This window comes from Polyodon spathula, chromosome 7 (assembly GCF_017654505.1).
Source record: "Polyodon spathula isolate WHYD16114869_AA chromosome 7, ASM1765450v1, whole genome shotgun sequence".
Lineage (NCBI taxonomy): Eukaryota > Metazoa > Chordata > Actinopteri > Acipenseriformes > Polyodontidae > Polyodon > Polyodon spathula.
Window position 1 is genome coordinate 36,652,805 of NC_054540.1, and position 12,402 is coordinate 36,665,206.

At 39.8% G+C, this 12,402-nt stretch overlaps 1 protein-coding gene across 1 annotated transcript in view; it reads right to left on the minus strand.

The window, feature by feature from the left end:
- The window catches only part of LOC121317843 (serine/threonine-protein kinase WNK1-like), a 174,047-nt gene extending 161,645 nt beyond the window's left edge, over positions 1 to 12,402 (minus strand). The window contains exons 1-2 of the mRNA XM_041253944.1: positions 11,288 to 12,402; positions 8,378 to 9,620 (exon numbers count right to left, since the gene is read on the minus strand). Of these exons, the coding sequence (XP_041109878.1) occupies positions 8,378 to 9,211 (834 nt within the window). The 5' untranslated portion in view covers positions 9,212 to 9,620; positions 11,288 to 12,402. The remainder of the gene's footprint in view (positions 1 to 8,377; positions 9,621 to 11,287) is intronic.

Here is a 12,402-nt window from a genome sequence, read left to right on the forward strand (position 1 = left end):
GAGCACCTTTGACAGCAATTACAGCTGTGAATCTGTTGGGATAGGTCTCTACCAGATTTGCACATCTAAATGTGGCAATATTTGACGACAATTCTCTACAAAACTGTTCAAGCTCTGCCAAGTTCCATGGGGAGTGTTGATGGGCAGCAATCTTCAAGTCATACCAAAAATTTTCGATTGGATTTAGGTTGGGGCTCTGACTGGGCCACTCAAGAACAATTACCTTTCCTTAGCCACTCAAGTGTAAGGTGAACTTCCATCCCAGTTTCAGCTTCCGTCTAGAGGGCAGCAGGTTTTCCTGAAAGACTTCTCTGTACTTTGCTCCATTCATTTTCCCTTCTACCTTGACAAATGCTCCAGTCCCTGCCGATGAGAAACATCCCCATAACATGATGCTGCCACCACCATGCTTCACAGTAGGGATGGTGTTCTTTGGGTGATGCACTGTGTTCGGTTTGCGCCAAAAATAACGCTTTGCATTTAGGCCAGAAAGTTCCATTTTAGTTTTGTCAGACCACAAAAGTTTTTGTCACATGGCTACAGAATCTCTACAGAAGTGTTTGTCTGCATACTTCAAACGGGATTCAAGGTGGGCTTTCTTGAGTAATGGCTTCCTTCTTGCCACCCTACCATACAAGCCAGATTTGTGGCATGCTTGGGATATTGTCGTCACATGCACACTTTGAATCAGTCTTGGCCATAAAAGCCTGTAGCTCCTGCAATGTTGCCATTGGCCTCTTGGAAGCCTTTCTGATCAGTATCCTCCTTGCTCGGTCATCCAGTTTGGAGGGACGGCCTGATCTAGGCAGGGTCTTAGTGGTGCCATACACCTTCCACTTCTTAATAATCGTCTTGACCATGCTCCAAGGGATATTCAAGGCCTTTGATATTTTTTAATACCCATCCCCTGATCTGTGCCTTTCAACAACTTCATCCCGGAGTTCTTTTGAAAGCGTCAAAGAGTCTTCGCTTTGAAATGCATTACCCCGCAGAAGGAACCTACAGGAACTGCTGAATTTATCCTGAAATCATGTGAATCACTACAATTTAACACAGGTGGAGGCCACTTGGTGTGTGATTTTGAATGCGATTGGTTACACCTGAGCTAATTTAGGGATGCTATTACAAGGGGGGGTGGACACTTATCCAACCAAGCTATTTCAGTTTTTATTTTTAATTCATTTTCTACAAAATTCTTCACTCAGAAGTTGTGGGGTAGGATGTGTAGATAAATGGAAAAAAAAAATAATGCATTTTAATTCCAGGCTATAAGGCATCAAAAGGTGAAAATTTTGAAAGGGGGTGTAGACTTTCTATAGGCACTGTATATTACAGGGTTTCCAGGAAAGTGCTAATTTCTAACCTGTGTAAAGTCACATAACTTGGTGAAATGACCAAGGGTAGTAGCTTGGGCAACACAAGCAACTTAAGAAAACAACAAAGAGAACATCTGGATTTTTAAGTAAATGACTGTGGTTTCTTAAAAAAAAAAAAAAAAAAAAAAACACACCTTTAAAAGAAACAGGTAACATTAGCTGATTCAGCTATCTAGCTCCTGCCAGTCTGAGCTGTATTATTAGTCACATTAGATTTAAAGAGACAATACGCACTTGTGAAGCAAGCCTTATAAGTCTGGATTGTAGTCAGATGGAAGGGTTGTTTGCTGTTTTAGCTGGTAACTGGATGTGACCACAACACAGAGTGGAGCTCCTGGCTTAGCCCTGCAAACTTGTTAAACAGATGCTTCCCTCAAGCACACAGATACGGTTTTAACAATTACTGGGATTAAAATATATAATTATATATATATATATATATATATATATAATTAATATATATATAATAGTTTCGTTTCTTAGAATGTTACTTTGCTTCATTTTAAGCAAATTTGCATGCTGATAGAAGTGCTAAATATTTAAATAATTAACAATAAAAAAAACAGCAAACATTCAAGACTTTAATGATTTGTCTGACTTTGCAGCCTTGTGGGTAATTTTCACATCAAAATGCTTTACTTCATTTTTTTTTAAGGCTATTATTAAAGCACATACTCCAAAATGTAAAGATTGCTGCTTACACAGAGATTCCAAAAGAACTGAAAAGACTGATTTAAAAAAAATAAATGAATCCAATTTTATGTTAGAATGAAAGAAAACATTTACTGATGATTGAACGCTCCTCCCTGCTCTGCCTAAAACTCAGTGGTGCTGCAGTTTCAACACAGATGTTAAGAAGATGCCACTTCTTAACCAACCAAAAAGCGACGTAGCTGTGATAGTTTTACAGGTTGCTAAAACGTTTGCTTTTATCAAATTATTAGAAATAAATAAATAAATAAAAAATATGTATTAAACTATAAGCATGATGCACACAAACCTGGGTGGGAGATGGTTACTTGCACGAACATTCTCTCACACAACAGCCAGCCCAGGTTTAAGGGTTAAGGGTCCCCTTTTTGTGGACAACGGGACTGCAGCCGATCACAAACATGAATTTGCAGGACAGCCCCATGGGGATTAATAGACTATGTGGAGCACTGTGACAATGGGTGGTGGGACGGGAATGCATGACTGTGATTGGGGGAGGGCACACGACACAGCGAAATGTAAGCCTAGCAAAGGGAGGGGCTGGGTGAAGAGTGTGGGTTTTGTAGCTGTGGGAGAACCTTTTTTTTTTTTTTTTTTTTTTTTAATTACCGAGTCAAACACGCAGATACTGTTAGCTTTGTGTGTGTTACCTGACTATTAAACCATTTTATTGTTCCTGTGTTTGTTATTGCATTTCAGTGGCGGCTTGTGACTTGGTCAGGTTAATAGTTATTTCCACCGCCACTCAATGGCTAACGTACTAAAAGTAAATTTACTTTGTTTAGCTGACTGCATATATTTCGCAGCTTAGAGAATTTTAATGCACTGAAATAACAGACTGCAGTCGCAATGTACAATACACCCTCATCAATTAAACATTAGCACTGTAAACACACAATACACAGAATTGCGAATACAAGTTTTTATAATCAGTGGGCAAATCAGAACCTTAAAACCACGTATTATTTAGTTTAGTCATTATGTGACACCAGTTTGGAACATTCACTATAGATACAGAAATATCACAAAATCATTCATTCAAAACGAGCAAGGCAGCTTGTCAAGTCGTGGCAAGAAATTTTGTTTTACTCTATTAAGAGAGATGTAACCTTTTGTCTTATTTAGCTGAAAGGAGGAAATATGGCCAACAATAGTTTGTTCACAGAACTTCCTTCCATTTTATGAACTCCATTCCACATTTGTTTTTAGTCTTTCTTCAAAATCTCCAGTGCTAGTGTAATTCTGCCACTCCTAACAACTGAACGTCTCTCTTCTCACTGTAAAACTTATTTTCCTCAGGTCGCATATATACCAGACTCAACTAAAGCAGTGGTCCTCAAAGTCGTGCCCACGAAGCCAGGCCATTGTGCCCGCGGGAGCTGTTTTTAAATTATGGGTCGTGAACACATTTCGACATAATGAAAGCTTTAAACATGTTTTCCAACAAAAGTGCCACAGCAGTCAGTTGACAGCTCTGCTCGCTTATGCTGTGCTTTTTTTTTTTTACGAGTGGCTTCTGCGATACGATCAACCAACTGAATATCTGCATTGTCTCTGTGGTAGCCAGATCATAAGTTAGCTGGGGGGGACATAAACTGTGTCTGTTTCGGTTACAAGTACTGACAGTAAGTTTAACCAATAGTAGAGTCAAATATCTGCCAAGTTTTACGCAGCTGTCCAATCATAAGCAAGCAGAGGCCATTCACAGTATTCTGCATGAAAATTGAAGGCAAGTGAGTAGCCAATGGGAAAGTGAAAGATCTGACAGCTGTCCAATCATTCGTGAGCAGAGGCGGGGTGTTAATATGCCAGGTAAGCACTGAATTTTGCCGACTTACTGAGAAAAATAATACATTTCAGTATTTAGAATTAAATTTTCTATCTCTTTTTTATTTCACCAGACAAGGGGAACACAGTAGTATATTTAGTTACAAATCTCTGAATAATTGTACTCGAGATGAGTGATCTTTAAAACAGTAATGTTGACAAATTTGTCAAATTGAAACCAAGCGAGACGCTATCTAGCCACGTTTATTTTAGTTTATTCATGGTTATCTGTGTAAACATGCTATTAAATTGGCATGGCTTTATCAGAGTCAGCCAAGAATAACCCCACTAAAACTCTGAAAGAAAAAAATTATATATATATATATATATATATATATATATATATTATATATAGACATATATATACTGATGTACCGTAATATATATGATATATGTGTGTGGATATATATATATATATATGTACATGGGATAATATATAATATGTATATATATTATATATACACATATATATACACACCACATATATATACATACATATATATATATATACATACACACATATATTATGTATATATATATACCGTACTAACAATAATGTTATAACACAATACACACACACACACACACATGCATACATACATACATACATACATACACACACCCACCCACGTAAGATCAATTTATGCCCGTGCCCAAATTACTTTGAGGATCACTGAACTAAAGCCATTATTGAACACATTAAAATCACACAAATTCTAACTGCTCCAAATCCAGTAGGTGCCTCATCAAGCTGTGGTTACCATAGCAACGCCTTCAGCAAGGTTCTCCCCAGCCTGGTGAGCTGCCATGGTAAAAAGATGATTTGTGAGGCACTCAAGATTTGTGCGTCACGCGGCAGTACTACCTGTTTGCTTTCTGGCGTTGCGCTTTCGCTACTGATGAAAGCAAGTTGAGACTTTTAAATAATGCACTTCTGTTGGACTTAAATGTATGTAATGTTCTTAAATGTGTTTATTTAATTGAGAAATATAATATGAATACGAACATGTAAAATGTTTTTTTTAGTCTTTGGGAATTATTGGTGAGGCCATGCCACCACTGTTGCATTTTTTTTTTTTAATTGAACTGCTCGTTCTTCTAAGATAAACTGCATTTGAGACCAGAACAAATGCCTGGATTGCTTCTTTTACCTCCACATTACAACATAAATTTAAAATTGTGTTGCAACATATTGAATACTTTTAAATTTTCAATTCAATATCAAGCATGCAAACATACCGACAGCAGTCAGTTGTGCAGGTTTTTGTTTTTTGCCATATGCATTGTAAACAGGAAGTATACATTCATCTCCTTCTCTGAGACGGTGACTGATTTTTAAGAACACCTTGCTGTTTAGCTAATTGTTCAGCTTTCTTCTGGAAAAACTTGTTTCCCCAACGCAATCTGGATGCTGGGTCTCAAGATGCTGACGCCTTAGCTTTCGGAAGCCAGTACTTCACAAAAAAATGACACGAGGACACAGACCATCTTCGTTACCAATGTAAGAAAAACTGCAGTTAATATAAGAGGGTCATTTTTTTTGTTTGTTTCTTTGAGCTGCAATAGGATTAGACATTTTTCATTTTACATCCATTTTAACAACTGTTTTTAAAATCCCAAGTAACCGCAAAAAAAAGTTCTACCTATTTCATGTACTGTCAACAGCTACAGTATGCAACAGGTAGAACTTTTCTTTTTTTGTTTGATGGTCGACAAGTAGTGTTATTCTGCGTATTTATTTATTTGTTTTGTTTTCGTTGCCATGAAAATAATCTGTTGACTGACAGGCTGCGTGAAAGGGTTATGATGGCATTATAGCGGCAAAGATTGCGCAATTTCGTGCTGTGTGAATGGGTACTTTCATTTTTTTTTTTTGTTTAAATCGTTATGTTTTAATAGTGTAGGTGCAGCTTGCATAGACTGAAGCCTCGCCATTTGAACTTCTCTATACCTTACAATGAAAATGCACACAACAAGCTTTTTCTTATTCAATTTTGTACTTTACATTTCTAGTTCAGAAAAAATGAGCAAATGCTTAAAATATTAACAAATGTTATACAGTGCTCCCCCTTTATAACGCTGTAGTCGGGAGCCATAGCTTAGAGACCATGCTATTTGTGTTCCACCTTATAATGAGAATACTAGTGTCAATGTAATGCCTTTATGATGCAAATGGGAGCCTTAGAATCTGTTCCACAGTATAACAGGCTGCCTTATAAAGGGGGAGCACTGTATATTTATTGAATGCATGTGCCTTTTTGATCCCAATGTAAAAAGCCTATAATGGCTACAGTACTATCCATTTCCCAACATTAAACTCCTATTGCACAGCAGTGCCACCAATTCCAGGTTTACTACAAGCTTGATTAGCCACAGGGTGTAAGTATCAAGCGCATAGGTGTCTTATTAAAAACTCATAGTGAAACCAGAAATGGACCAAACTGTTGTGTAGTGGAATCTTTTTTTGAATTCCTGGAATGGACACAAAGGCTCCTGTCCTGATAAGGGGCACTGGAATTTGGTTGACAGACTTGTTTAAAGTGGTTGAAGCCAACATAATAATTCCATCTATCTCCTCCGTCACGCACTTCCATTTGTTACAAAAGGTCTCAAATGTGTCTCAAAAAAAAAAAAAAAAAAAAAAAAAAAATTAAGTCGTGGGAAACAGAGGCTGAAACACGTGTCCTCTGAAACGTGTTCCTGCCAAACCGTCATTTTTTGCACTACGAATCCACAGCAAAGCCACCAGACCTACAGTGCCAGAGGACAACACAGATCTGAATGGCTCCACTCCAGGGGTCGCTGGTGCATAGTGAACCGTGGATTGACCAACCGACCTAATCCCTCCCTACACAGGCGACGCTCGACCGATTGTGCGCCACCCCCTAGGAACCCCCGGTCACAGTCAGCAATGATATAGCCTGGATTCGAACCTGCAATCTCCAGGCTACAGGGCACATCCTGCACTCCACGTGGAGTGCCTTTACTGGATGTGCCAAACACAGCTGGTAATCCTGTCATTGATGATTAATCAGCATCACTTCCTCCGATTTGCACAGCCCCACAGTCATGATTACTCAAACCGACCAGTATAACAGTTAAGGACGCCTCTCTAGCCGTGCTTAACTTGAGACTGTGCCGAGAAAAAGAACCTGCCCTGAAGTACCACTCAGTAAACTTCTCATCCCCTTCCCCACCCTAGGACTGACGAATAGTGCCACCTGCTAAAAAAGGAAGCTGGTCCATTAGTCTGCATACCCACGTACAGTATGTGTGAATCTCAGGTTTCCTTCCTCCCACACAACTTTCCTTCAACTCCTTGAAACATTTTCATTGACAGCTGGGACTTAAAATTAGAACACTAAACTGGAGGAGCCAGAGCACTCTGGGGTTGATGTATCTCACTCTCTAAGTCCTCGTACACACACACAGCCTAAATGTGGTTGTGATCTCACCTTTTGCTCTTAATATGAATTAAGTATACGCACAGTTCGACAACTGCACGATTTAATCATGTTTAGAACAAGTAGCACGTACAATTATTAATTCAGTTTGGCGTATTAATGTGCAGCAATTGTGTGTATATTAAAACTGCACTATAACAACCGCAGTATGGTGCTCGTGGATTTCTGAGCAAATAATGATGTCATCGTTTCAGACATTTCCATGTGATAAAAATGTGATATATTATATATATATATATATATATATATATATATATATATATATATATATATATATATACACACACATACACACACACCTGATGAGCAAAGTTGATTTTGTAATATTGATGAATAGTAAATGGGACAATGTGTCCTCAAACGCCACAGTGTTACCAAACATCTCATCTGTGTGTTTTGGCACTGCAGGAAAGATCTCGGTAAAAGACGCATATGACTCCTTAGATATGCGTATATTTTTAATCCAGTCATTTGGAGACCACTCAAGTCGTTCCCGCCAGCCTTCTGGTCGGAAGATCGTCCAAATGTTTTGGATCTACTGTCACAGTACTGCAGACCGTCACCATTATATTTAGTAGTGCAGAAAAAGCAAAATGGCGTCTCTGCTGATTTTGCAGAAAAGAGCATAGCTGCGCTTGACGAGCTCTCGATCGATTACATACTGTTCTTTCTTCCAAAAGCAATGAAAGGTTGTGTGTGTACAACAAACAACTGCAGCAAGTGCAGTTTGTTAATACAGTTGTCATGCTAACCACAGTGTGTGTGTGTGTACGAGGCCTGAGAGTGGTATTTCAGGTTCACAAATTAAAGTCACCAAAACAATGGTTAGAAGTTTGACAGGCTGGCATTAGGGGTTCTTGCTCTGACTAGGTATCATAACCTTTTCCCTTTGGGTCTACATTCAGTGTTGCCACTTATTTGCAAGAATATTATCTGTGCATACATGGATGGAATATATGGCTGTAGTTATACAACACAAAAAAAAAAAAAGTCCCTCACCTGCAACTCGCACCAAGCCACCTCCACTGTTGTTTCGGTATCCAACCCCTTATAGACGGTTTTGAAGGATCCTTGGCCGATCTCGATGTCAAATTTGAGGAAGCGCCCATCTGGGGACGTCCCCACTGCCTTGGTCTCCACCTCTTCATTATCCTCCTGCTGCTGCTTCTTCTCTGCTGCCTCCCGGAGCTCCGCCTCTGTTTTCACTTGCCCTTCCCCTCTGGAAAATCCCAACCCAGCCTCTTTCAGAACTTCCTTCCCTTTGTCCTGTTTCCCAACCGCAACACTGCTGCCCGCAGCACCGCCATCACCATCATCAATCTTAGACTCCCTGACATGGTTACAAGAGTCACTGTCTCTAGCAGGAGCGAACACCACTGACTGCCCATCGCTGACCACTAGGGCAGGCATGCTCGGCTCTTCCGTATGCCCGCTAGTCTCATTGCACACCTCGGGGGCTACCTCCACTGGAGGCACCTCTACGGGCTGAGGGGCCAACGCAGGGGGCTCGCTGGGCTCCACAATGATAGAGGAGAGGGAGCTGTCTGAATCAGGAGGGGAAGACAGGATGCAGGCATTGCTGGGCAGGTCCAGGGCCGTGGCGTTGGAGTCGCAAATGACACTCCGGCGGAAGAAACGGTGCTCCGCGGCTCTGCTGTCCTTGTCCATGGTGTGCCTTCGCTTTCGCAGCTCCACCTCTGCATGTCTGTTACTCAGTAGGTTCACCCCCAGCCTCTCCCCTACAGATGTATCCGAACAGGATCCGTTCCCGTTCTTAGGGGGCGCTAAGAACGTTGATATCTTGTCTGAGTTTTCAGACATTTTTGCTAGCATGTACAAGTCTTAAAAAAATAATAATTCCAAACCGGTTCCAGGAAACTCCCCTTTTCAGACCCCTTTTCCAGCCAACAACCCCGCCCCCAAACAGGTGTGTCCTGGTAATTCAGTAGGGACAGTGAATGTAATTACAATGCAAAGGGTCTGGGCCCTGGACAGGAGGTGTTCTTTTGTAATTCGAAAAGAGCAAAATGCAGTCACAGAAAAGTAGTCGCAAACACTGAGAAACCGGGACAGTCAAGACCACACCATCCATTCTACAACGCACTAAAGACAGCAGTCATTGAGCTACAGAAAAAAAAATCCACAAAGGCAGGGGTGGGAAGAGAGAGGTGTTCTTGCTTACTTATTAACGATCAGCAAAAACGTATTTGTAATCCAACACTTGATCCACAGAAAAGGTAAACTGAAAGATAAAAAAAAGAAATAAAGATTTAAGCTTTGCACATTCACATTTAGATCCTCATTTCCACTAAGCATTACATGGAGTACTTCATCCGGTATGTGATACTGACCAGGGGTGATTGGAAGTGAATCCCTTGCACTGTTAAAAACAAACTAAATCGCCACTGAATCCTCACTTGAATCTCTGAGGCTGTTTTCTTCATTCAGCACTTTTTTCTTTCTTTTTTTTTTTTTTTTTTAAATAAAAATTCCTGGAATTGCAATATCTGCATGTGCAAACCATTCTCTCATGTTCATATTACTTGCAGTCAACTGCTCTCTCACATATATATATATATATATATATATACACATACATACATACATTCACAGTCCTTGGCTGAGCATATGTATACTACAACTGAAACAAAACAGGTAACACACACTAACTACCTCAAACTGACCTCATTATATAAGTCAATCTGCTAACCACGAACTGGGGTTTCACAACAGTATATTCACACACCTTAGCGTTAATGAAGATGATGGGGTAACCCACCTCAATGCATGCACGTGGTGTTCCACAACAAACAAACTAACTAAAAGGTTAGAATTTGTATTTATATTTTCTAAAACACCAAACAGTATACATAACTATCACAGACTGCAGGAGGTGTCTTTGTTACACATTCAAGTTGCATTGCACAGCTAATGTAATGTACAATAATATTCCAAAACAACTGTGGCTGTTAATGTTCTCATCCCGAGTTTTGGAAGAAAAAAAATCTAAAATGTGCCTACCTAGGTCACTTGAATAGGGCAGCTCACTTTGATTTTGAAAACTTGAAACCTTCTGCAAAGTGAGCTGTTAAAGTAAAGCGCACTTAAGACTTCACAGAGCACTGTGATCCACTGACAAGTACAAGATGCCGTCTTCACACCGCCAGTCAGACACAGACTGCTCAATCTACAATGCAGTATTTTCAGTCATGCCAAAGAACTGGGGCCGCAGAGCTTCTGGTCTCAGATTATTTATTTATTTATTGCCCGTATCTGTGTGCAAGACGGAGTTCTGGTGTCCCCGTGTGGGAAATCAAAACGGAAGCTTGCTGGGTACTATGCTACGCAGGGTCATTTAGCAGCTGCTGCCTCCGATGATGACGGTTATTATTATTATTATTATTATTATTATTATTATTTGAACGACCGAAAGCGGGACTAGAGACAATGTCTTGCTGTCTCGGACTCAAGATTAAGAAAATACAAGGAAACAAATGTGTTTCTGCACTAAAACTGAGAAACAAAGAGTCGTCGTTTCCTGTTGGAGCTGCGCAAATCAACCACAAAACATTACTGCATCAAACTGCGCCGTATCTTGCACTAAGGCAATCAATTAAGATTTTAAATGCTATCACAGTTTATATTGATGTGCCCATAAACCCAAACAATCTGGTTGTGGTCTTAAAACTATAATGCACACACACACACACACTTCTATTCCACTTGTATATGGTGTTTACACTTGTTTTGGTATTCTCTCCTCCCCAATTCATCTAGGAGTACCGTCACGTTTTCATACACAAATGACACGATCACTCTATGCATACAAGCCCAAACTCAGTAAAAGGTTACACATACATGCACAGTCATTTTTATAAAAATTACGACAAAAAAAAAATGTAAACGTACTTGTCATGCGAGGTTCATTCTTCTGCAAACTCGTTCATCAGAAGAGAAACCCTGGCAACAGAACGAAGTACGTCCCCGGACAGGTCGATTTGCTCTGCAGTCAGTTATCAAACGATCACTCCTGTTATACAACCAATCCGATTCTGTGTATAGTTCCCATCGCGAGGCAAAACACCGGACAGAAACCCCACTTTTAAACTTTATCTGAAATGTATTTTTGTCTTATTGCCAATGCAAACACAGATCTTCGTGCAGGTTTTTCAATGCGCATCTGCCACCCTCTTCCTTGCTCTGTCCTTGTTTAAATATTTCAGTTTAGCGTGTAGTTTTAACAATACAACCACATCTTACATTTGCACATCAGCTGAGAACAGCCCCCCTGCGTTTCGTCTTCAAATTATCCTTGTTTTCTGAGGTTAACACACCAAGTGCACTACTTACTCGGTTTCAAAACAAATGGTAGCGATTAATTACAGAGCCGAGTGCCCGTGGATTCTGATGTCATGTATCCATAATCAAGACTCGAAAACTAGCTTGTTTCACAGAGGCTGTACCTCCCAGGGCCTTCCCCTGGCCTTGCTAGCCGGCTGCTCTTCCTTGCTCCGGGGTAAACCTCACTCACGGTGTCACACGGCCAGCTAGTACTGGATACGTAGAAGTCCGGGTCGGTGAGAACAACCCTTCTATCTTAAGGAAAGGACGAAAGATACCTCCACCAGTTCAAATTAAAAAATACTCTCCTTACAAATATGTACTGCAATGCAATTTACCCATAATAATTTAAAAATAGAATTCAAATAACAAGAAAGGAAGAATAATATTAAGCGGTTCTAGTAAAGCAGTGGCATTGTGTTGCCCGCAAATGCAGAAAAAACGATTCCAATCCATGTAATAAAAGAATATCCTTTAAACTAAAAACAAAAAAAAAAAAACTTGTTTTATTGTGGCTATTCTACTATCTGCTGTAATACCCCAGCGCTCCAAATATGAGTTTGCGTTTTCAAAACATGAAACAAAAAATTCGAAAAGAAATATTTAAATAATAAAAGAAATACTAACTTAATTGCTCACAATTATCACCAAATTAAATGGTATAACTTTATTCGTAATAAAGA